General features: G+C 52.1%; 1 protein-coding gene across 1 annotated transcript in view; it reads right to left on the minus strand.

Annotated features, from left to right (window-relative positions):
* Positions 1 to 25,870, minus strand: part of DLGAP2 (DLG associated protein 2) — a gene marked incomplete at its 5' end in the record, with an annotated part of 452,741 nt that overhangs the window by 115,050 nt on the left and 311,821 nt on the right. Inside the window, one exon of the mRNA XM_070364120.1 lies at positions 3,356 to 3,421. Coding sequence (XP_070220221.1) covers positions 3,356 to 3,421 — 66 coding nt within the window. The remainder of the gene's footprint in view (positions 1 to 3,355; positions 3,422 to 25,870) is intronic.

The following is a 25,870-nucleotide window of genomic DNA, read 5'->3' on the forward strand; positions in this document are numbered from 1 at the left end:
ATGTGGTGAGGCACCGTGTCCACTGTTTCTAGAAACTTCCAGAAATTTACCTGAAGGAATTAAGTGTGGACGCTGCTCAAGTTGCAGAGTTACACCTCTATACGTACACTGAGGGGCGATTATAAAAGGATGCAAAAAGGAGTTCTGAAAGGGCAGTTCTTTTGAAATGAGTTATGTGTCAGATTACTATGAGACAGTCACGCAGTTACATGGTGTGCAGACCTTAATAATGCCACGTAATGTGCTTTATTAAAATATTTTCACAACCTGCACCCATCCTGAAGAAGGCTTTAGGTATTGGCAGCTGTTATTTTATATTCAGGTATTTTTAAAGCTGCACAGTATGTCCTTTTTCTCCTTGTTTTGTCTCACATAATATTTGCCTAACATTCTTTGATCATTTCGTCCACCTTTTTTTTTTTTTTATTTCAGTTTGTAATTGACTTGCTGGTGCAAAGTTTGGTTCAACAGAACAGTCCTCATAAATGTTTATAAATCACCAACTCATCACAACCGACTTAAACATAGCATTCACAGGAATGAAGAAAAGCCATTATTAGAAATCACATCTCCTATAACTGAGCCAATGTCACAAAAATCACTGGCAGGCAATTTAATTTCACTGCCTCTGAGAGTCTTCTCTTGAAATGCTTCTTCTGGGAAAAGTGGGTTTTCTCTTCTTTTGTAGTCACTTTGAATATGTGGCATTAATGCACTTTTATCACTGACTTTAGATTAATTTCACAGAAACCTTCTTTATCTTCCTCTCTTTCATGGCCATTTTGCCCATCATAAAGTTACTTTTCACGCATGACACCCTTCAGAGAGAACGTCTGAGCCCTGAAATGGCTAAAGGCAAGGAGTGTGGGTCTCATCTCCAAAAAGATGACTTCACTCATCTGTCACTGAAGAAAATTTAAGGGTTTTCAGTGAATGTCACATACCTGTCCTTGGCGCTTTCGAAATTGAGGCCAGTTAAGAAAAATAAGCAGTATCTTGAATGGGACCAGAGGCAGAGTTCCCCCACTGTTTTATGCCTTTAACCTCGACCAGGCAGTAAAACGTCTGAGTTTTGTAAATGGTGGTGACTCATTTCACTGCAACAGTGTTCACATCATTAGGAAGTGTTTTAAATTTTAATGCAACATGGTAGAATCAGAAGCTCAGAAGAGCCTTTAAAAACTTGTCCATTTTCACCTTCTTGATTTAGAGATGAGGAAACTAGAAAACTCAGTTTGGAAAATGTCTAAAATGACGATGTCTGCTCCCAGTTACTTTCTGTAGCAGCACTGGGAACATAGCTCAGACCTTCTCACCTTCCTTTCTCCCTCTGTTCTTTCCTCCCTTCCTTTCAGGAATCTTCTATAAATGATGCTTGCACATGCTCTACGCCGTGTCCCTGGCCTTAGGCACGAGATGGAGTCACTAGAGACTGCTTACAGACAACAAGCCCACCGGGAACCAGTGCCCACATGCCCCAGGTGATGCTGACCATGAGAGGCGGGTTCCGCCCTTGGGTTTCAGCGGGTGGGCTGCTCGAGACCCCTGGGCCCCGCTCCTGTGGGCACACTGCTGCCCGGAGCCACAGCCTGTCCAGCAGCCACGTGGCTCTTTCCTGAGTCGCCTGATGGCTGATGGGGCCTCCGTGGTGACCACGTGGGGACGGGGCAACATTCCCAGAGTGACTCTGTGGCCAAGTCACCACATCCTCCAGCTGGTCTCTCCCCAAGTCCTTTGAAGCATGCCTGTTCTGCTCACTGGAGGCACCACCCTCCCCTCACATCCAGACTGCAGAGATGGACCACTAAGCACCTTCTGTCCCTAATGGTGGGGTGGCTTCTCCCCAACAATGAGAGTCAGGCCCCCGCACTCGGGCTGGGCTGGCCCAGGGGACACAGCACCCCGCGGACTGCGCCCGCCCAGAGGGTCAGCTCCTGGGTGGATGCAGCCCCTGCATCAGCCCCCAGGGCTCCCCACCATGGACATGGAGACGTAACCTCAGGGCGCCAAGTCCCGCTACAGAAATGGGAGGCTGCCACAGACACAGTACTGATGCTGAGCCATCTCAGACCCAGGACAAATGCAGGTGAGTTACCATCAATGTCTCAGGAGACAGACGGCCCACGAGTCACCCTTTCATCCGGAAGCTTCACAGAGTGAAACCAAAACCATCGCATGCGGATTCATTCCAACAACACAGCCAGAACTCCTTCTAAGAAGGAGTTTTTACAATAAATAATTGTATTGGCCAATTTCCAGATAGAGAAAGGCTTGGTTAAACTGGCCAGTTGGAAATCAATTTCTAGTTCAATCATAACCAGTAACATACTTTCATTCCTTTAGGACTACCCCTGGTTTCACAATTTTACATTGAAAAGCAAACTTTTTCTGGTTCTAATTTCCTTTTAAAGAAAACACAGCTGTACACAAGAGAACTCCTGTGATTTCAATATTATTCTTGCAGCCAATCAATGAGAAACATATCACTGGCTAAAGATTGGATACAAATTAAGAAAAATTCAAATTTAAATAGAATAGAAAGCAGACTTATGGTGCATAAGCTGGCCTCAGTGCAGCCACGGCAGACGGGCGTGAGAAGCCGAGGAGGCAGCTGCAAGTCCTTCGGGTGAATAACCTCATTAGGTGGACGTCCAGGAGCCCTGGGCCATGGAGAGGGCGTATATTCTCAGCTAAGTTTCATGTGGATGCCGTTCAACCGTTTGACGCTGAATTTATCCAACGCTCCTTGTTTCCAGCAGGAGCACTTGCCCCGTTTTATGTAAGCCCGACTCCATGTCAATCGGTGATGGCTGAGTCTGGTTCCAGCTTCACTGTGTCCATGGTGCATAAAAATAAAATTTGCACGTGATTTTAATGAGCACTGGGGAAAATAGAGTATGACAGTAATTTGGAAGCAAGCACATAATTGCACTCAGCATCCAAACCACAGTGGAGCTGGCCTCGCCTGGAGAATTCAGCTGTTTAATGTCAAGTAACAGTTACCCAAAAAAAATGCAAATAAAACAGCCTTTCCCTCCCTCAGATTGACTGAGGGTTTTAGTGAAGGAGGAAGAAAGGAGAGGGGTCTCATTCTACACATGTAGACACGTCTCAATTATGTTACTGCGGCCTTAATAATTAACAGTAATAACTATTTAATAATTCATCCATGATGATCTGGAGCAAATGTGTTCTCACCTAGAGTGCCCACGGTGTTTACAAACTGCTATTTAGGAAAATCTCTCACCACATCTACTTGGATCTGACTAGGAGCCCTGAGGGCAACTGTACATGTGAAGCCCTTTGTAAGCAGGGTGCCGGTGCCCCGAGCAGCGCCCCGCGCGGGGTACTCTACCTGGGTCGTCCTCAGCCGGCCCCGGGAAGCTGATGCCCGGCTGGGCCAGGTCCGCGCCTTCCTCCTCTGCAAAGAGAGAGACAGTCACGGTTCAGTGCGGCTCCATGCTCCCCTCCGCAGACTCTCAGCACAGGACGTGCTTTCCCACCCGTGCAGACGCCCATGACCTGCGCTGGCATCGGGGGCCGAAAGTGCAGGAGCCAGCACTTTTCTGATGATAGCCCCGCGGTGGCAGGCGCACGTCTGCCCCACGGAGGCACCCGCTCTGGGGGCTGTGCAAGGGGTCTCGGCTGCGCTCTGGGTTCCTGCAGATTCTCTGCCTGTGGACAGGATTCTGCAAACCCAGCTGCTCAGCCCACGTGGGCCAGTGAGCCCTGGTGAGCCCCGCATGGCCCTGAGGAGGCCCCTCTGTCGTCTAGAAGCCTATTCCGCCAAACTGAACGTCTGCAGTCACTGTTCTCTTGTGAATATTAGTTCATCTTAGGTCACTTTTGTTCATATCTCATTTCCTTCTGTTGGGAGAACATCCCAGGTCCTGGCATTGATTTTCCATTATCAGCTCTGTGGTCAGCGTAGAAACGGACGCTGCATCTTAGCAGTATGTGATGTACAAGGCCTTGGGGGTCATCTCTCCCTGGCCCTCCCTTCCCAGATGGACAGCGAAGCCAAAGAGCTGAAAGGCCTGGCTGTTTGTCCAGCTGGACCCAGGGAGCTGGACCCAGAGACGCCAGTGGCCATCTGAACTGGGCTCACTCAGTGAGTTGGGTGCTTCCGTCTGCTGGCTGCTCTGGGCTCCTTGCGAGCTGCTAGGCGGCCCAGGGACATCTGCCCCACGCCAGGGGGAGTGGGTGCAGACAGCCGGGGATGGGATGCTTCAGGTAAGGTTCATATATGTACCATCATTTGAGCCCGTATTTCTACAATATGACTCTAAATAGAATTACATATTCAGACCTGCATTCTTGCAGGTGTCCAACATCCTGGTAATTACATCCTTCTATCAATCCCGAATACAGTTACACGTTACAGTCACAGGAGGCTTCGTTTTAGGACACTATTGATCACCTCACTGACATTTTCATCATCTCCAAACCAGCAAAAAGGCAACGCCCACTCGCAGTGAGTATACAGGACGCTAAGGGAGAAGGTGGGAGGTCTGGCTGTGAAAGGTACTCACAGCTGTGGTCACGCCTCGGGTTAATCCTGATGGTCTTTCATCTTATGGGGTCTCTCAGGTGCTTCTTTTAAAGTACAAGCCTTATATGTGTCTACATGTCTCATAAATGTCTGTCTGGATTGGGGTAAGTACTTCGCAAAAGAGCTCATTTGAAATATTTCACATAATTCAGTATGCCCCATTTGTAATGGCTAGGAGGACTTTCTGCATATCTGAAGTCCTGTTTTCCTGCTAATAAGCCATCAATGACAAAGCTGGCCGGTCAGGTGACCGCATTAAAGATAATATGAAACTGAAGATGCCACGTTTCATTTGTTTAGAAGCATAATGCAATAGGATGTGGAGTGCTAATTAAATACAGTTGCCATGGAGACCATGTTCACGTGGTCAGTGTTATTAACTTGAAAACCGTCTACATGAGGTGGGTCACTGAGAATAAAGGAGGATAAACTGAAACAAGGAGCCTTAGATTCAGATCCCATTTGTTCTCCTTAAATACACACAAGCACAGAAACAAAGGGACGAGTTTTTACAGTATGAACTTGAACTATGAGCTGACGTCACACAATGACAAAATGCCCAGCGGATGTGGATGGACAGACAGAGCCCAGCATGTACCACCCACCAGCGGCCTTCTACCAGGGCAGGTAGGTCTCATCATCGGAGGACACGGAACGACCCGCGGCGTGCAAAGGTCAGCCCTGGGCTGTGAGGCGGATGTGACCAGTGGCTCGTCCCTGCTCCAGTCACGTGCAGGGAGGCTCGGTAAAACCCTCCAGCCGCACACGTGGAGCTAAGGCCGAGGGCAAACACCTTCGATGCCTGCTTCTGGCTCTACGGCCTGGCCAAGTGGGCTTCCCTCAGAGCCGCGCCGGTGTCACCAGCGGCTCCAGCCCTGCCTCACCGCTGGCTTTGTCCCCTCAGCTCTCGACACTCAGGCCAGCCCAGAACCCTGACTTGGGCACTGTGTAGCCCGTGCACACAGGGCCACCTGAGGGCCAGTCAGGGCGTCCACAGCGGGATGAGACGGTCTGGGGTGACCCAGAAGAGGGCACCGGCGGGGCACGGGTGGGGGCGGGGCACAGGGTGGGGTGGGCCCTCCCCTCCCTCTGGCACCCCTCCTGAGGGGTCAGGGGTCAAGTCTTACAAGTGTGCTCCAGGTGTCAGGGCATCACCGCTGCAGTGAGGACTGAGGACAGCGAGGGGGTGGCATCACCGGGGACACGGGGAGGGGAGAAGGCCCGCTCCCGGCCCGGCTCCTCGCCCGAGCTCTGCGCATGTGGTGTTTTCCCTGCCGCCGCCAGGCGTGCAGCACTGTGGGCTCCCCACCCCGTGTCACCACCATCTCCCCGGGTGTAATCCCGGGATGTGGCTGTGAGGCGCGGCCATCCTTCCAGCCTTGGGAAGTCAGGACGGCCCAGGGCCGCCGGGTCGCTGCGCTTCCCAGCAGGTGGGGTTACCAAACGACCACCCCGACTGCAGTGTGACTTCCCCGCAGTCCCTGCAGAATCAGAGGTCTGAGGGGTATTTTCAAATGAAGTCTGCACAGAATTCCCAGGACGAGAAAGGATGCTGTGGGCAAAGTCTGGGAGCCTGGGGGTAAAAGGCGGTGTCATGGCATGTCTGCTCCCCCTTCTGCTGCCCTCAGAGCTCCCCTGCAGAGCCCAAGAGCGGCTGTGACACATCCCCCTCCCACCCCCAGGACATCCCGGGGAGAGCCACGCCCGACTCCCATTGTGGCTGGGACGACTCGGCGTGTGAAATGAGGGCAGCAGTACTTGAAGCTTTGCGATTGAATTCAGGTTCCAAGTCTGCCTGGGGACCCCAGGCCCGCATCACACCTGCCCAAGTCCGCCTGTGCCCTTGGTCCTCTCTGGGGGTGGGGCCCCTCTTCAGCCAAGCCCGGGGCTCCGTCCAGCTCAGCCCACCTGTGCTCCACCCACTCGTCCTTGCTTCCCCTGATCCACCTGGTCCACCCGCACACTTTGAGTTCACTCGCACCCCTGGCCTCGCTCAGATCCTCTGCCAATTACAGAAGGTCACTGGCCATCAGGCTCTAGGAGGACTGAGCTGCAAGCCTCTGCAGCTGTTGACCTTCAGTCCGCCCTGAAAGGAGTTCAGGGAGGAGGTGCTCTGTGCTCCAGGAAAACTCATTAACAGGCCTTCAGATAGATAGATATTTTGGGAGACTTTAAAACCCAAATTCTTGCCTTGCCCCTTCTTAGAAGAGCACTAAAGCCATCAACTAAGACATCTGCTCCTGTGACCAGGAGAGCCTCCACCTGGTGTGAGCTTGGCCACAGTTGCACACATGCTGGCCAGACTCCCAGCTCTTAGAAGTGGTTCCTCAAGCTAGTGGGAGGCTGTGGGGCCACAGCCCTCGGTAATGACCCTGACCTCACAGCTCTCAGGCTGTGCGCTTTTCCCCATTGGACACCTGCTGACCTCCCACACGGCTGCATCTCTGTTGAGCCATGTGAGGCCGCAAGGCCAGTGAGGACTTCTCAGCCCCTCTGGGACCCCTCCCTACTGTCTGTCTATTTAAAGATGGAGATGGGGAGAGTGGGGTCAGGACAAAGGTTCTGCTGGTGGAAATGTCTCCTGACTGCGCATCCTCCTGATGGACATGGAGCCGTGGAGTCAGAGTGATGACCTCGGGGGTGGGGGCGTGACCTCGTCTCCAGGCGTGACACGTGGCAGCTACCTCTGGGTGCACCAGGAGATGCTGGGTGAGTTCAGCTCATTGAAGGAGCACCCACAAAGCCTGCCCGGTCTCTAGATTCTCTGCCCTCTGTGAAGTCTGCTCCTGCAGAAAGCACACTCCAGGCTTCATCTCAGCCGCCCCCCTAATGAGAGGACTTGCAGCCGCACAGATTCGGGACCATCCCCGCTCATGAGGACAATGACACTGATGAGCTCCCCGTCCCTCCTCCCACGCTCCAGTCACAGCTGCGCCTGCATCTGGCCCAGCAGGACGGCTACGGATGGCTTTTCTTTGAAACCCACAAAAATGCTCATAATTTTACTTTGGACCAAGGATCAAGTCTCAGAAGATGCTGTCCTGAAGTCTGCAGAAATTTCACTCAGAGTTAAATGCCACTTCAATAAGGTGAGAGCAAACTCAGGTCATGAGAGGCAGCCCCAGGGACATGGGCAAGGACAGGGCGCCTCCCAAGGCAGGGACTCCTGAAGCCCCTATGGGGATGTCGGGGTTCACACCCCTGGTTGCCACTGGGGAGTCGCTTCCCTGGTTAGAAGGCTTCCAGGCCCTCATCACGCATTCGAACAAATCACAAATCATCTTCCACAGGAATTCACAGATGACTGAGGGCACATGCGCTTTACTTTGAATTTCTCTGGACTCAGAAAAAAGACCAAAAAAATGCTGAAGTAAAAAGAAGACTTCCTTAGGTAAAAGAGAAAGCTTCAGGGTGAAACTTACCTATCTGTTCTTAAATTTGAACATAACTCACTTCAAAAGTGACATTAATTACATTTTATATGTTTGAAATCTAAATTCCAAATGAATGTAGTGTCAAATCCTTTGTATCACCATCTGTATTTAATATGGTTTTACACCTAAGTTTGCTTGAAGACATGTTCACCATGTTTAAACTGGAAAAATAGTTTTAAAGATGGTTGTAAAGCAGTGTACAAAGATTAGAAAAAGCTGCCCTGTGCAGTTGAGCTGTCCCTGCCTGTCCCGGGGCTTGGTAACTGTCTCAGAGCTGGGCGTGAATGATGCAGAAACTACATGCCTTCTTTGTCTCTGACGGGTGGTTTTCCACCGGTGTATTAGAAGTTCCTGGGTAGGGCAGCCAAGGACACCCAGACACTTTGAATTTCAGAAAACAAAACAATAACTTTGCAGTAGATCTCAAACAGAATTTGTTGTGTGTCTGAAATTCAAACTCACCAGGGCATCTTGTATCTTTATTTGGTAAATCAGTGCCCTGGGGGCTTTGAGAAGAATGTGAGCACTCACTCAGGGAGGTTTTGGGTGAAGAGGAAAACCCTCCCCCACCTCCCTGTGATATCTCCTGCTTTCTGGAGAGGAGTTTTTCAGGCACTATTAACGTTATGAAAGGCCACAGTGTTAATGTTTAAGCACTCTAAACTCTTTATTTGATATATCACCTCAATTTTCTACACTTGATAAATTTCCCGCATCTCCTGGTTCCTTCCAGAGGGTAGAGTTCACCCAAGTGTAAGGGCTTTAAGGAGCCAGGGTTAACAAGAGAGCCAGTGACCCAGCGATCCTGTGTCTCTTCCTGGATTTTGTGCAAACGACTCAAGAGTAAAGTATTGATGCTCCATTTCTTTCCCCCTTTAAAAAAAATTGGCAAGCCTTGATTTTTCAAATATCCAATTAAAGCAGAATGGTTAAATAAATTACGGAACAATCACAGCATGGAATGTTAGAGAGCTTTTAGCCGTTTCAGAAATTCCCGGTGCAATGCTACATAGAGATAGCCAAGAGCCAACTCTGAGTGTTTTATGATTCTCGTCAGCTTGGAAAAAAAAAAAAAAGACTGGGGGCCATTTACCAGGATGCCAAGAGCGACTGCCTCCAGCTGGAGGAATTACAGCCACATTTTGTTTTCCTCTTTAAACTTTTTGTACTTTCCAGATTTTCTTCAGCCGTCCTGCATGTGCTTTATAAATACAAGAGATGATAAAAGTACTTGGTGTTCCACAGACTCCAGTGGAGCCAGCATCTGTTTTCTTCTTTATTGGAATTAGATGGGCTGGCTCCCAAGTCCGTCTTCTTTCCTGCTCCATGTGGGAATGAACCTCTGCAGCCCCTGCGGGCGTGGGGGAGGGGGGGGGTCAAGATCTGTCTTGGGAAGGTGATGGGGACAGCATGTGTCCTGGGCACTGTTACTTTCACCGTCTTTCCTGGGGGTCACCTGTCCCCTCTCCTTTCTGGGTTGCTCGTTAAAGACGCTCCTTTTCCTGCATCAAAATCTGGGCTCAGAAAACAGAGTGCTAAAGTCACTCTACTGAAGGGCTCAGTCAGTCTTCCTGAGCTCGGCCTCCGTGCCCGGGCACTATCCATGCCCAGAGGGATGGGGCCCCCTGTGGACGCCACCATGCAGAGGGTTTCACCCCACGATCATGGTGGGGGAGGAGGGCCTGGGCTGTCCACCAGCCCCACTGCAGCCGTGCTGGGGGCCCTGCCCCATGATCACAGTTGGGGAGGAGGCCCTGGGCTGTCCACCAGCCCCGCTGGGGGCCCTGAAGGGCACTGTGTGGCCGGACCTGCCTCAGCATGGGTTTGCCCGATGGCTAAAATTTCTTTCAAAAGGCATCGTTCAACAGCAAGGACCTACTATACAGCACAGGGAACGATATTCAATATCTCATAATACATGATAATGGAAAAGAATCTGAAAAGTAATGATTTGTGTAACTAAATCACTTGATGTACACCTGAAATTAACACATTATAAATCAACTATACTTCAATTAAAAAAAGAAAAGGAAAAAAAAGATACAATGTAAAAGGTAGTATTTTCACAGCTGCTATGTCACTGACTTCACAATGCAGGAGACCTGGGTTCGATCCCTGGGTCAGGAAGATCCCCTGGAGAAGGAAATGGCAACCCAGTCCAGTATTCTTGCCTGGAGAGTCCCGTGGACAGAGGATCCTGGTGGGCTACAGTCCATGGGGTCACAAAGAGTCGGACACGACTGAGCGACTTCACTTTCACTGTGTCACTGAACCTAGCCCATTTGGGGAGGAGACTTGAGGGGGATCACCGAGGGGTGTCCCCGCCTCTGTGTCCTGTCCCCCCTCGTGTGAAAGACATTGTCCTGCACCTGCCCACTCTCAGCCCCTGAAACCTCTCTCATGTCCACCCCACAGCTGCCCGTGGACACCCAGGACTGGGTGCTGTGCCTCTGAGTCAGGCCTGCGGCCTGGCAGGAAAGCTGCAGGAAACAGTGCCCGCAGGCCCAGAAGGCAGGCAGGAACGGGCTGTGAGGATGAGCGCCATCTGTGTGGCTTTGTGGGCGAGGACAGTGGCTTCTTAGAGCAGCTCACTTACAGATAAGATACACTTTTAACTCCAGTCATTCTGCAGTTAAAATGTAATATATTCAGTTCTTACACAGACTGGAATAAACTCAATTATGTACAGAATTCATTATAAAGTCCATATATTAAACTATTTCATAGCCAAAACGTTATGTAGATTCTTACTTTCTGAAAGAAACCTTGGAAATTTGATTTGCAGTTGGCTGTTTCAGCTCCTGAATCTTTGTGAATACCCACTTCCAGGGCCCCTCAGCCATAAAACTGCATTTTGATCTACACCTCAGAGCTGCAGTTACTCATTTATTCCCCTTTGGATATTAATAAAAGCATCATATTTGTTAGGAAATGACAAATGAACCTGGTTACTTTGTGCATCAATAAATCACTTCCAGGGCATCTATCTTTACATCAAGTTTACTCCCAGAAAACCAAATAACATACAAAGCTTCACAGTAGCACCTGGATTGCAATTCATTTTTAAAGCCCTTGGATTCCAGATTGATTCGGCTTTAACAAATCGTGTGGTCCTTGACCTAAAACCTGCCCAGCGGCGTCAGTGCCGGCAACTGGCTGCCCCCCTGCCCCCGTATGGTTTCAGGAGACGCTGGTCTCGCGGGTCACGGCGAACCGGACGCCAGCTTCCCCATCTGCTCGCGCTTCAGGAGATTCGCAGCTGCAGGAACGCACGCATCTCCACATTTTAATGCGTGTTTGTGACCCAAGTGCGCGGCCCTCAACCTCCCGGTTCACTGGCAGCGAATCCGCCTCGAGCCATTTGTGTTTCTATAATGAGAGCCCTGGCAACGCCACCGCACTTGGCAGGAGAGCCTCGCCAGCTCCTAGCCGGTGAGGCAGAAGCGAGGGAGGAGGCCGATCGGCGGGGCGGGGCCTGGGAGTCGAGGGGCGCGGGCTGTTCCTGGGGACACAGCGCAGCTTGTCACGGCCTCAGCTTGCCTGGGGACGCTGAGCAGAGGCCCCGGATCCCCTCTCTCAGGGAGGACCACTCCCGAAGCTGTGGGCACAGAACGGACACCATCCGCCTGATGGGGCGGCCGTCTTTCCTAAGCCACAGCAGCCGGACGCCGCCCCACCTGAGCAGAGTCCCCACGCCGTCTGGAGCGTACGCCCGGCTTGGCTGCCTTCCACCAGCGTCCCGGCGCACCGAGCCCTCCGCGGGGCATTCGGCACTGACGCTTCATCACCCCTGACGTCTCCACGGAAACGTCCCCGTCCCCCCCCACCCAACACGTCTCAGCATCATCTCCACAGCGAGAACTTCTATTCCTAGAACACGTTCCTGAAGTCCGTACTCCTCTCTCGCCCACACGGGCCTTGCGGCCGGTCCATCCTAAGCAGGTTCCCATGAACTCGGAAGAAGCGTGGCTGCTTTCAGCCCCGTGAATGGGAGCTGAGTCCTGCCTGAGCGTAAAGGTGGCAAAGCCAGGGAAAGTCTGCGACTCATTGACTGAGTTTACAGTGCAGAGCGGGTCTGGCTCTCCAACCCCACCTAAATTACACTGAAGAAGCTTATCATAACTACCTGGCAAGATGAGGGAAAAGGAGGAAAAAAATACATTTTTTAAAACAGAAAAATGACAGGGCAGCTGAATTAAAATCATCCCAATTTCCGAGCTCATTTCTGAAGCCTCCTGTCAAGCTAAACTCAGCGTCCACACGGCTCTCTTTGGCTCCGTGAGAGACCGTGGAAATGCCTGGTACTGGTGGATGAGTTTCACCCTCAGTTTATTCATTCTCATCAAAATTTAAAACAACGCTTCCTCACTGACATGGTAGCCACAGCGACAAAACAGTCCCAACAGGGCAGATGTTAGTGAGAAAAAGAATGGGAAAGTTGGGGAGGAAGGTGTGACTTGTTAAGGGGACAGGTCAGTGTCCAGAAGACACAGTCTGTGGACTCAGCTTGAGAGGGACTGACAGCATCTCGGAAACCACATCATGACCTATCACCTCCCCCATTTCTCATATATTTATGGTCAGTCGTCGTTGTTCAGTCACTCCGTCGTGTCTAACTCTTTGTGCAACACATTGGAAAGCATCAATTCTTCGGCAGTCAAGAATGTTTAATTTATGCACTAACAGTGTGAATACTTTCTCTCAGATGCTACAGCCATTTGGACAGGTGCCTGGCCTTCCCCTGGGGTCGCTGTTAGCTGTACCGACTGAAGGAGGCAGGAAGGACCTGCCTTTCAAGGAGGCAGGAAGGTGCTTTCAAGTCAATCTTGAACCCCTTGAGTTTCTGGGTCTGATTCTGGGCTGTCACCAACAATGGAGAATTAAAGCTGCATGAAGGACAGCTGGGCTCACCTGGATTCCCAGGGACAGAACCTGCCACCAGGTCTAGATTTCCCTTCTTTTCAAGTGTTTCGGGCAATAAGGTTCTATGGAGCTCATTTCAGCTCAGTCTCATCTCAGTCACCACTCATGTTTCTCCTCCAAGTCAGAAATGTAGGATTCTGGAACTCACGAGCTGTTTGCTTGCTGGACCAGAGCAACAACACAGGTCTGAACGAGAGCCATCAGGGAGGACAGGGCTGGAGTCCAGTGGAGGCTCAGCACAGGGGCCCAGGAGGAGTCTAATTTCTGGGCTGGTTGAGGAATCCATTTTCCCAGGCTTTAGAGCCTTAGACCATAAAATCCAACAAGCTGTCATCCAACTCTGACTTTTCCTCCTGAGATTTTTCTCTTAACGGCTTTGCCACCAGAGACAAAGTGTGTGTCCTCTTCCCAGCTCAGGCCAGGATGCCGGGGCTGGCCGGTCACAGCCCCACATGGTGACCACACAGGAAACACGTGAACACACTGGTGTTCAGAAAGCACCCAGGCGACTCTTTTTCACTTCCATCATTCTCTCATTTTGTCAGCACCAACTCTCCGATTCGGCAAATCACTTATAAACGGCCCACTGGGCAACCAAGGATCAGCCATCTGTGTATTTGCTCACATCAACTCTTTCTTGATTTAAGTTGTTTTAAAGAAAACATGTGTGCCTACAAGCCCATCCTGTGAATAGCGTGCTGTTGATGATGTGATGCTGAACAAAACTGGAGGAAAACTGGGTCGCCCCTGGACCGTCCTCCACCCCTGCTCGCTCCCTTTCAGGAAAGCACAGGGACCACCTCCCTGAAGCTGCATGGGGGCTCTGAACAGCAGAGAAGTCAAACGCCACCTCTGAAGACCCAGAAACCTTCACCGGCCACACGGCGGTCCTTGAATCATCAAAATGAGGTGGACAGGGAGACTGTGTGCAGTCGTTACTCAGTGCACCAATTACGGGCTGGGCTGCAAGGCCTACCGAGGAGCCAGGGCCTCCCTGGGCACCGAGGGTAAGCACACAGCCGCCCAGGCTCACATGAGGATTAAACAGATTAACACATTGACAATTACACACGGGTTGGGGCTCTTATTTCTTTAAATAGTCGAAGAGCACAGCCAGTTTAGACACGCAACTGAGATGCCGTCGCAATACATCCTGCACAACGAGCGCTGCCCAGACTGTCCCTCCGGGGAAGCCCCCCACACGCATCCTCCTGCTGCTCGTGCTACTTCACTGCCAAGCCAGGTGGAGCAGAAATGCCGCAAAACCAGCAGCCAGCCGGACCTGTGGCCGCTGCCCAGAGTCCACTATTTTCTCTAGGGCGGGGCCAGCCAAACCCTCTGCACTACAGAGACAGGGATCGCCAACCCGCCAGGACCACACAGAGGAGGAGACTGAGCCCGTGGCTTCCGTGGTGCAGTGGTGACCACGCCTGTCTCACAGGGATCAGCCCGCAGGGAAAGTCAGCTGCTCATCCCCCTCCTGCCCCAGCTGGGTAGGCTCCGTCCCAGCCCCCATACCCCAGGCTCCCATTCACCCCCAGCCATGGGCCTCCGGGTTTAGCCCCGGGGCAGTCAGTGCTCCTGACCTCGCCCGCTACTCAGAGCAGAGTGTCCTCAGGCAAAGACGGAGGTCATTTGTGTCCGGTGCTCTGAGCAGATGTGAACGATCGCCCCATCCACGTCACAGCCGATGTGCCCTTAGGGTTCCCATCTGTGTTTCCTGGCGGCCAAGTCAAGTTGAGGACATGCTTTTAGGATTCTGAAATGGAGCATATTTCAGACTTGGAGCCCTGCTATCACCAGGTCACGGCCTGTGCTGTCCTGTCGTTGGGACAGGCTGGCGATCTCGGGTCCTGGGTGCTGCCACTTGGTGATATGGGACCTGATGACGCTGATAGGTTTGCTTCCGACTAATACGGGAATATTAATTAGTTACTATTTCCTGGAGTTTTTGTGGTGAAAATTGCATTTGGCTAATGCTGCATTCTGACCTTCAATTTATCCGTTAACCTCACAACTTTTCTTAGCACTCAGCTAACGACACATCCTTAGGAATGAAGGAGTGAGATGGAATAACAGCCCCTCCACCAGGAAGGCCCTCTGGGTTACCAAACACAACTGTGCACGGCTCTGACCCCAAGGAGCTGCCTAATCCAACTGGAGACCATGCTAATGGAGAGACTGATACAACAGGGACAATCTGGGGAGGAAGAGTGGCCGGAGATACAGACAACCGTGTGCTCACCCAGATCGAGGGCTTACAACTTCAGCCCTGACACCTGCGGAAGTCTCACGGGAACCTTAGACTTTCTGAGAAAACAGGGGCATCCACACCCAGCCCTTGCTGCCTGTGCCAGGGATGATCTCATCACAAGTCTCCAAGGCTTACCATTCTCCAAAGCACAAGTCCCCAACCTAAAGGGACAGCAGCTGCTGCCTGGGACAGGCCCAGGAAGTAACCTGATGTCTCAGGAAGTGAGAAATAAGCAAAGACAGCAAAAGGCTCTTTCCTAAGAGAAATGCAAGAAAAGGAACAGGAAGCTGAGGATGAAACAGAAGGTGTTTCACTAACAGCATTTAGGGTCATGAGTGACAGCTCAGGAAAACTTAAAGAGTCTCATGACGTAGGTAACTGCCTGGTTTGCATAGTAACCAGCAGATCCCAGCTAGAAGCAGGCCTGGAACCCTCCCCAAGTTCTCACAGCCCCCCACCCAGCTGTCAGATGGTGGTGGTCCTGCTGCCACTGACTTGGGTCAAATGCAAATGGCCATGCGATCTTAACTGGGATTTAGACACGGTGATTAGAGTAAAAGATGCCGACTGGGGGAAAAGGAAGGTGGGTCATTTCCAAAGGTCATGTTAACCCCTTGTGTACAAAGGAGGAAAAGGGACAAGCCACCCTGACAGAGGGCGATGAACCCAAAGAAACATGGAACCCCCACACCGTCACCGTGAAAAATCCTTTTTCTGCTGGCCAGATACCACTGACTCATCCACCAGAGCAAAACTCTTGCAAAGTCACTCCTTCCTGCTGACCATTGTCCCAAGCCAGCTGTTCTCTGGGTTCAGGGATCCTCCCTTCAGTCATCACTTTCAATTCCCACCTTTCAGATTCTTCTGGGCCATGTTACCTGACTGCTGGTGGGCTCTGTGTCTGTGAACCATGAGAACCCATATGTTTAGACAAGAGGAAGTGAATGTCAGGGAAGAAAACAAGCAGCTATTTTGGATGAACACTCCTGCGAGCAGATGGGGAGGAGGCGGTTCGTCGTCAGCACAGACAGGTGAGCTGGGAGAGAGTCGACCCCAGAGCAGACAGGCACAGGTCCAAAGATGATGGATGGGGCCTCAGACCTGGCTTTAAAGTCGCCTTTCTGCGCCAGAGTTTCAACAAAGGAGCAAGATTCCCCATAGAGGACTTAACAGAGTGAGTTCAGTTGAGTTGAGCCATGTGGAGGAAAAACAGAGTCACACAGAGGCCGAGGGAGAAGGCGTGGAAGCAGGAGAGCATGGACATGGAGCAGGGGGAGGAGGAGAGCGTGGACACGGAGCAGGGGGAGGAGGAGAGCGTGGACACGGAGCAGGGGGAGGAGGAGAGCATGGACATGGAGCAGGGCAGGAGAGCGTGGACATGGAGCCGGGTGGGGAGAGTAGACACGGAGCAGGGGGAGGAGGGGGCGTGGACATGGAGCAGGGGGAAGAGGAGAGCATGGACACGGAGCAGGGCAGGAGAGCGTGGACACAGAGTGGGGTGGGGAGAGTAGACATGGAGCAGGGGGAGGAGAGCATGGACACAGAGCAGGGGGAGGAGGGGGCGTGGACACAGAGCAGGGGGAGGAGGGGGCATGGACACGGAGCAGGGGGAGGATGGGGCGTGGACACAGAGCAGGGAGAGGACAGCGTGGACATGGATTAGGGGGAGGAGGAGAGCGTGGACACAGAGCAAGGGGAAGACAGCGTGGACACGGAGCAGGGGGAGGAGAGCGTGGACATGGAGCAGGGGGAGGAGAGCGTAGACATGGAGCAGGGGGAGGAGAGCGTGGACACGGAGCAGGAGTTGGAGAGTGTGGATACGGAGCAGGGGGAGGAGGGGGGGTGGACACGGAGGAGGGGGAGGAGAGTGTGGACACGGAGCAGGAGTTGGAGAGCATGGACATGGAGCAGGGGGAGAGAGTGTGGACACGGAGCAGGGGGAGGAGAAAAGCGTGGACATGGAGCAGGAGTTGGAGAGCAAGGACACGGAGCAGGGGAGGAGAGCGTGGACACAGAGCAGGGGGTTAGAGTGTGGACACAGAGCAGGGGGAGAGAGTGTGGACACGGAGCAGGGGGAGAGAGTGTGGACACGGAGCAGGGGGAGGAGGAAAGCGTGGACATGGAGCAGGAGTTGGAGAGCAAGGACACGGAGCAGGGGGAGGAGAGCGTGGACACAGAGCAGGGGGGTTAGAGTGTGGACACAGAGCAGGGGGAGAGAGTGTGGACACGGAGCAGTGGGGTGGGAATGTGGACACAGAGCAGGGGGAGGAGAGCATGGACACAGAGCAGGGCGGGAGGAGAGCGTGGACACGGAGCAGGGGGAGAGAGTGTGGACATGGAGCAGAGGGAGGGAGGAGGAGAGCGTGGACATGGACCAGGGGAGAGAGTGTGGACACGGAGCAGGGGGAGGAGGAGAGCGTGGACATGGAGTTGGGGAGGAGGGGACGTGGACGTGGAGCAAGGGGTTGAGGAGAGCATGGACGCGGAGCAGGAGGAGGAGAGTGTGGACACGGAGCAGGGGGAGGAGGGCAGCGTGGACATGAAGTAGGGGGAGAGAGCGTGGACATGGAGCAGGGGGAGGAGGGGCGTGGACATGGAGCAGGGGGAGGAGAGCGTGGACCTGGAGTAGGGTGGGGGAGGAGAGCATGGACATGGAGCGGGGGAGGTGGGGGCGTGGACACGGAGCAGGGGGAGGAGATTGTACAGGGAGCAGGGAGAGGAGGAGAGCGTGGACTTGGTGCAGGGCATGGAGGGGAGCATGGACCCAGTGCAGGGCGGGGAGGCAGTAATTATGGCTGAGTCCTCTCCCATGCAGCACTGGCCACGGCGCGGCCCTGGGGTGACCATCCTACGCCATCCATCTCTCAACTTACGGCTTGTCCTCTGGGGCCTGAGCCGCAGGCGTGGACCAGGCAGGGGTGGGGGGTCCCGCTGTCCTGGGGGCAGCAAGGTCTGGACTGCAGTCCACCCCTGATCCACCCCTGCCATCCTGCAGTGCCCCCAGGGGGATGAACCAGACCCTCCCGGGGTAACAGGCCACCTGTTAGTGAAGGTAAGCGTAAAACAGGAAGTGCTGCACACAGTAGGTGCTCTATCCTGCAAGACTTGCCTGGAATAAACCTGTCTCTTGTTGCTCCGTGGTGTTCAATTTCTTGCAACCCCACGGACTGTGGCCCACAAGGCTCCACTGTCATGGGATTCTCCAGCAAGAATACTGGAGTGGGTTGCCATGCCCTCCTCCAGGGATCTTCCCAACCCAGGGATCAAACCTGTGATTCTTGCATCTCCTGGATTCGCGGGTGGATGCTTTATCACTGTGCCACCTGGGAAGCCCAAGCTCGGCTCTGCACACAGAGTCCTGAGTGTCAGATGGGGCACACACTTCACAGAGCAGAGTGTGACTTGGGCTGTAGCGGGAGGAGAACACAGGAAGGGTGGAGTCTGACCCGGGGCGAGGCACGGAGTGCAGCCTGGCTGCTTGGGACTGCAGGGAAGCAGTGGGATCCCAGTCACCGAGCTGGTCTCGGCTACACACACACACACTGTGCTCGGCTGAGCCGTGGAAGTTGGAGCTGGGGGAGTGGTTGGGGCCCCGGGGGCACAAAGGCAAGGGGAAGGTGGGTTGGCACCCCAGGAGCAGGCTGACTCCTTACTGCGGCTTCACTGCTGTGTTAGGGCTGTGTCGCCTTCCTCCCACAGGAGTGCGGTAAGTCAGGCTTCAGAAGGTTTAGAATCGAGACTTGGGAGCTGGACCTGCCCACGGTCCCCCGGCTGAAAGCCAGCTGAGAGTCTGAACCCACAGGTGAGACGCACAGAGGGTCAGATGCTGTGGAAGGGGGCTGTCGAGGCCTGAGAAGGGCCTGCAGTTAGAGGCAGGACCTGGGCGCTGAATGGGTGGCCCCTGGGGACAGTCTGGGGGACCGTCCAGGCGGCGGTCATAGTGGAGCCCTGGGAGAGGGGAGGGAAACCCCGGGCAAGACCTTTGATGACAGAACAGCAAGTGGGAACTAAGAGCTCAGGAAATGGCAGATGGTGCCTGAAGATAACTCACTGCCTCTTTTAATCTGTTTATCTCTCCATTCTATCACTTGAGGATTGAGTCAAGCATCAAATACTTAACAGAAAATAGAATAAATACCAGTAGTGCCTCTGTTGGCCACAAAGCCACTGCTTTGGCCGTTTCTGAGCTGCTCTATGAAGGTTTAAAGAAGGGAGTGCATGACAAAACACCACAGAGGCGGTATCAGAAACATTTATCAACCGTGAGGCCATAGCATTGACCACTTGGGATGAATCCCAACCCTGCTGGGGTGGCGGCTGGTCACTGGGGCCAACGAGGCTGTCCTGGTGCAGAGCAACTGGAGAACAGCCTTGGGATTCAGGGATGCACCTGGCCGGTCCCAGCGGACGCAGACGGCCACTGCCCAGCGGGTTCTGCCCTGACTCTGGGCTCGTGGCCTCATGCTTGTGGACTCTGCCCACACCAGCCTGTGGCCCTTTGCTGAAGCCACTGCAGGACACAGATGAGGTCGGGGTACACTGCCTGTCTCCTTCCCAGGATGGAGGGCGCCCCAGGTTCTGAGCTGGCGGGACCAGACGCTGGGCCAACACCCACTTGAACAGACTCGGACACTCTCAGAAGCACTGAGGTTCCCAGAGAAACACGGGACCAGCCTGGATGCCCTGACGCTCTGCCCTGGGTCCACGTCTGGGGCAGAATGTTCCTGCAGGTGGCTCGAGGAGAGGCATGATGCAGTCATGCCCTGCCAGGCCCGGCCGTGCACAGAAGCCTGTGGGTCACACACTCTCTAGGTGGGGGTGGCGGGGGGGTTACTGAGGAAATTAGCATTCCTCTGCTGGTGACAAGTTCCAAAAATTTTTATTTTATTTTTTTCTAGTGAAATCAACTTGAGTGATGAGACGTGAGCACGGTGGCCTTCTGATCGACGTGGGTCTGGGGTTCTGGGGTCTCAGCGTGCTCCTCAACCTGCCTCGCCCTGCTGTGCAGCATGGAGGCCTGGAGCCGGAGGAACACAGTCTGAGAGCCCGGTGGGCTCCCTCCTCTCTGCCCACTCTGCAGTCACTGGATGGGCTGGCCCGGGGGCTCCTACATTCCCTCCTCACACATGCTTGCCCTGGAGGGTCTGTGCCTCGTGTGGGGCCCTGACGCCTGCCTGGGGAGGCATGTGAGGAAAAGGAGCTGCTGAGGGGTGGCTTGGAGGAGCGGCCGCTGGGCTGGGCTCTCAGGCAGAGAAAGGGCGAGGGGGCCTGACGGGACATGGGGGTGAGGGAGTGGGGAGACGGGGCTGCTGGACTAGGCTCTTAGGCAGGTACAGAGTGTGGGGGCCATGGGGGAGGACACGGGGCAGGAGTGGAAGGAGGGGCTGGCTGTCCAGCTTCACCAGAACCCGGCTTGACACACAGGCTGGCTGAGAAGCGCCAGCGAGACTGGTTGAGACCTGGGTCTCCTGGAGCCATGTCTCGCTGGCCCAGTTCCAGGGCTCCAGCTACTCAGGGTTCTTGCTCCATCCTGGTGCCACGCTGCCACCGCCCAGCGGGCCTCCTGGCAGAAGCATCGGAAAATCAAGCCAAAGCCCAGGAGGAGTGAGCCAGCACCGTGGGCTCCAGAAGACCCATCAGGACGCTGAACTGTGTCGGTGCTTCTCCGCATCAGTGTTTGTCTCATTCAGCGGCTTGTGTATGTTATACACGACGCACAGCACAGCGGTTCTGCAGTCGGCGTCATCATTAACGAAAGGGCCTTCTTTATCAACATCAAGAGTGATTTTCCTTGTTGCTTAAGATTTCTTGTGTGATGAGATGATGAGCAATGTTTGCTTCCATCACCTGCTGGAAACTAGCATTTCTTCTGAAATCAACCCTTGGAAAAGAAAATGGCTCCTATAAATCAGTGCTGCTGTGCCCTGGGCTGGGGGCCTGGCATGTTTCTCGGAGATAATGCTGCTCAGAAAGTAGCCCAGCGGAAGCATCTCTGCGCCCGCCCAGGACTTGCTCAGTCCTGGCTCCCGCACCCGCCCACTGGTACCCGTTGCCTAGCAACCCAGGATGTTCAGCCCAAGTCCTGAAGGCTGAGTTACAGCAGCAGAGGAATTAAATTAATTTATATCTTCCTGATACAACAACAACCCAGCGAAAACTGTGTCCTTTCCAACATGAACCCAGCTGGTCTCTCCTACCTGGTCCTTCACCAGAATCCATCATTTCAGCAGGCTCACCAACTGCCTGGTTTTGGAAATGGGAAACCTAGCTTGGCATTTACAATTTCAATTCTTTTAAAATCTGGCTTGCTGTTTATATTCCATAGAGAGAGTGTGTTCTTGAATCTCCATCACCCCAGACTTTTGTGTGGAAGTTACACTGCATGTGAAAATGCACTGGTAACACAGCTGAACAGTTTCCCTGTGGGATACTGCAGTCTTCATCCCTGATTTAAAAACTGCTAATAGTTCTTCACTCTTGACTCCACCCCTCATTTCCCCAAAGAGACTGTACCACAAAGTAGACATGGAATGACGCACTGGTTCAAAATTGTGAAAGGAGTACGTCAAGGCTGTGTATTGTCACCCTGCTTATTTAACTTCTATGCAGAGTACATCATGAGACATGCCGGGCTGGATGAATCACAAGCTGGAATCCAGATTTCCGGGAGAAATATCAATAATCTCAGATATGCACGTGACACCACCCTTATGGCAGAAAGCGAAAGGGAACTAAAGAGCCTCTTGATGAAAGGGAAAGTGGAGAGTGAAAAAGCTGGCTTAAAGCTCAACATTCAGAAAATTAAGATCATGGCATCCAGTCCCCAGTCACACTTCATGGCAAATAGATGGGGAAACAATGGAAACAGTGAGAGACTATTTTCCTGGGCTCCAAAATCTCTGCAGATGGTGACTGCAGCCATGAAATTACAAGACGCTTGCTCCTTGGAAGAAAAGCTATGACCAACCTAGACAGCATATTAAAAAGCAGAGACATTTCTTTGCTAACAAAGGTCCGTCTAGTCAAAGCTATGGTTTTTCCAGTAATCATGTATGGATGTGAGATTTGGACCATAAAAACTGAGTGCTGAAGAATTGATGCTTTTGAATCGTGGTGTTGGAGAAAACTCTTGAGAGTCCCTTGGACTGCAAGGAGGTTAAACCAGTCCATCTTAAAGGAAATCAGTCCTGAATATTCACTGGAAGGACTGATGCTGAAGCTAAAGCTATTAAAAAGACTCTGATTCTGGGAAAGTTTGAAGGTGGAAGGAGAAGGGGATGACAGAGGATAAGAAGGTTGGATGGCATCACTGACTCAATGGACATGAGTTTGAGCAAGTTCTGGGAGTTGGTGATGGACGGGGAAGCCTGGCATGCTGTAGTCCATGGGGTCACAAAGAATAGGACACAACTGAGTGACTGAACAAAGTAGATGATGAGGTTTCTTCTCTGTAAAGTTGAGGAAATACTGCCCTAATCCAACGTAAAGAAAATGCACCAGAAGTTATCTCCAGTCTCTCTCTGTCTATAGAAAGGAATAAAATCCACAATTCCTATAGTATAAACAGCATGAGAACCCTGAAGTGGTGAGAGTGTTGTGGTGGTTTTGATGTGAATCCTCAGCCTTGCACTGTCTGCAGGTGGAGTTGCAGAGAGAAGATGTGCTGACCCCCAACCCTCAACTTGGCTGTAAGACCCGGGAAGTCACTTTGCTTTGTAGGAGTTTATTTTATCATCATAATCCTCGGGGGTATTATGAGGACAATGTGAAATAAGATGAAAAAGTCCTAGCAAAGGTTTGGATAAATGTTTGTTTACACAGTTATAAAAAATTAAAGTGATTAAAAACTCCACTAATACTTGCTTCTTCACAGCTAATCAAAACAATTAGCTACAAGACACAAGTTCAATACTAAGCAGCTAGGACACGGGGAGCAGTTGTGGGGTGTTCAGGTGGGGGTCTCACATGTAGAACAATTTTAACTTGATAGACTTGATATTTTCATCTCCTTAACTCCATGCTTTGGAGAAGTGACTGGGGACAGCCGTCCATAAGTCAGGAGCCTTCCAGGCGGTGCTAGGAGGTTCCTGGTGGCCACGCACACATTTCCCATTCGTTGTTTGGTTATGATCAGTGTCAGTCTGTCGGTACCAGTACGGGGTCTCACGATCCACTTCATTCCACTAAATGCCAACAGGTCGGAAGGTAGCACAGCTCCTTAACACTGCCTGTCCCCACAAGGGAAACAACAGGCCTCAAAGCCCAAAGAAAGGCTGTGACGCGGCCACGAGGCTCCCTCTCTGGGGCAGGACGGGCCAGACTTCAGGTGTTCACTCGTCAATCAATTCACAAACCACCTGCGCTGGGTATGTGGCTCATCTGGCGAAGATGTGAACCCAAGCTCATTTAGAGTCTCCCCAACAGTGACAAACAGACCCTCTTAGAATGGAGCCCCTTCAAGGACCCCCAGCTTCAATGCTGATTGTGGATACGGAGCATCAAGCCTTCCAAACAGGAGTGGGGTTAGTGGCTGGTGACACCCTGGGGGAGTGTGGCAACCCCTTGGCGGATGGGTCAGGACAGCCCAGCACACACTCCCCTCTATGGAGCAGATGAAGACTGGCCGGGACACACGGGGATGTCCAGCCCCGAGTCTCCCTAACCAGAAAAACCCGCCCTCCTGTGCCTGGACTCCGCTTCCCACTCCCCTTCCTGCACCTCTCTGAATCTCTGGGAACTGAGCAAACCTTCGGAGTCCTCTGGCTAAACCCGCCCATCACTGCTCCATCACTAAAGCTTCGAGAAAACAGCGTTCCTCAGAATTCACCTGCCATGTCCAGCCCTCGTACCCTCAAGACAGTTCAGGTACACTCATGGGCGAGTCAGACATTGCTTCAGGCTGGTAAAGGGTACAGACACATTTGCACAGCATTTTGCGGAAAACTTTAGGGTTTCATTAACTCGGAAACTGAGCCATTATCCACCAGCCAACAAACACCCTGTGTCTAAATGCATCTGGTTAAACCATGGATCTGCCATTTTAAAAGGTCAAAGCCAGTGAAATATCAGGCACTGCATCTCCTTCAACAGACTAAAAGGAGAGAAATAATATATATTAGAATAACTTCCATCTGAAATCGGAAAATGCAGTAAGTTTTTTTATTCTCACTGAGGGAAAACACTCCATTATTCAGAACACTAGCCCAACCTAAATGACTACACTACTAACCATTTTTTTAAAAAAAATGTATATTTCCAAACACACTGCAGGAAAAACACAGAGGTCTTGTGAAGACAGAGAACAGACACAATTACAGGAGCAGTCGCTTTCATCACTTGTCTGCATCAACTTTATGAGCTGTAGACATGTGCGTTCCCTTCACAACGGGACTAATGAGGAAAATAACCGAGACATAGCGCCTGTGACTGCAGCTCTGTTTTGCTTCCATGAAGACATGCTTGGAAAACAAGAAAGTCTTTCAGGATGAGGGCGTGGGGGCTGGGGAGGGGGCTGGAGTACTTCACCGAGGAAGATAAACTTTGCCGTAGAAGAGGAGAAATACGGCTAGCAACCTGAAATGAAGAGAAAGCACCTGCATGAAAGATGCCATTTTTTAGTAAATATCAGATCTCAGTTTGTCAGATCTCAGTTTGTCTTGAAGCTGGCTGAAAGTATGTTTGCAAGGATCCATCTGTTTTATCAGAAGTGAAAGCTTGCCATCAGCTTGTCCTGTTAGTATTCAAAATAGATCTTAAAGGTACTAATTAAGGGGATAAACCCATGTTTCTAGGAGGCAGGGTGTAGACTAACCGGCTGGAATACTTTTCTCATTACATTTCTTCTCTTCTAGTTTGCAGCCCACACAAGACCTCGGAGCAATGCTTAGAACAGGACGGGGCGGGGAGGGGGTGTCTAACCCGGTTTTCTCTGCAGCTGTTTCTATGGTGTCCGACCAGGGACCATGGGTGTGGATTATGACTGTAACTTGAGAACAATCCTTTGGACTTGGACCTTTTACAAATGTAAATAAGCAAGATGAGTAAAATAGGATAAAAACACAGAGATGCCCATGCTAACATACGTGATCTGCTCAATACGGGTACCCTTAAGAATTCTGCAGCTCCCCTCAGACCTGGGACTCTTACCACATCACCCAAGCTCAGCGGGAACAAGGGCAGGGGGCCTGTAACACCGAGGGTCTGCAGGCCGGTGGGCGGGGGAAGCCTGGAGCCTGGATGGGCGGACTCAGGCTGGAGCCTGACCCCGGGCTACTGCCTGGGCTTCTCGGGTCAATGGCAAACCCCGGGCTTGTCAATGGATCCCACTGAAGTTCACCTACAGAGACGGCTGCTATCTGGCACTGATCAAGCACAGATGTTAGACGATTCATCAACAATCTATGTCGCTTTTTTTTTTTAATAAATGAAGTTTGTGTTTCTGTGCCCATGCTTTTTTTTTAAAGTTGAAAAGCTTAGTTTGCTGCAGAAAGGTGATCCTTGTCATAGTCATTTTTAAAAGCAATTTTATGATTAAACTAGGCACTTCTGAAACTACACTGTAACATCCCTGAGTTCTATATTTGCAAGCAACAAGAACAGGCGCCCAAGTCAGTTCTGAACAGTCCTGTGCTGCCTGGAAAGCACTGCTGTAGCACCCACGCGGCGATACTCATTTAGTGAGACTGACAGAACCTCGGTCATATTTAA

Source organism: Bos mutus, chromosome 27, assembly GCF_027580195.1.
Source record: "Bos mutus isolate GX-2022 chromosome 27, NWIPB_WYAK_1.1, whole genome shotgun sequence".
Lineage (NCBI taxonomy): Eukaryota > Metazoa > Chordata > Mammalia > Artiodactyla > Bovidae > Bos > Bos mutus.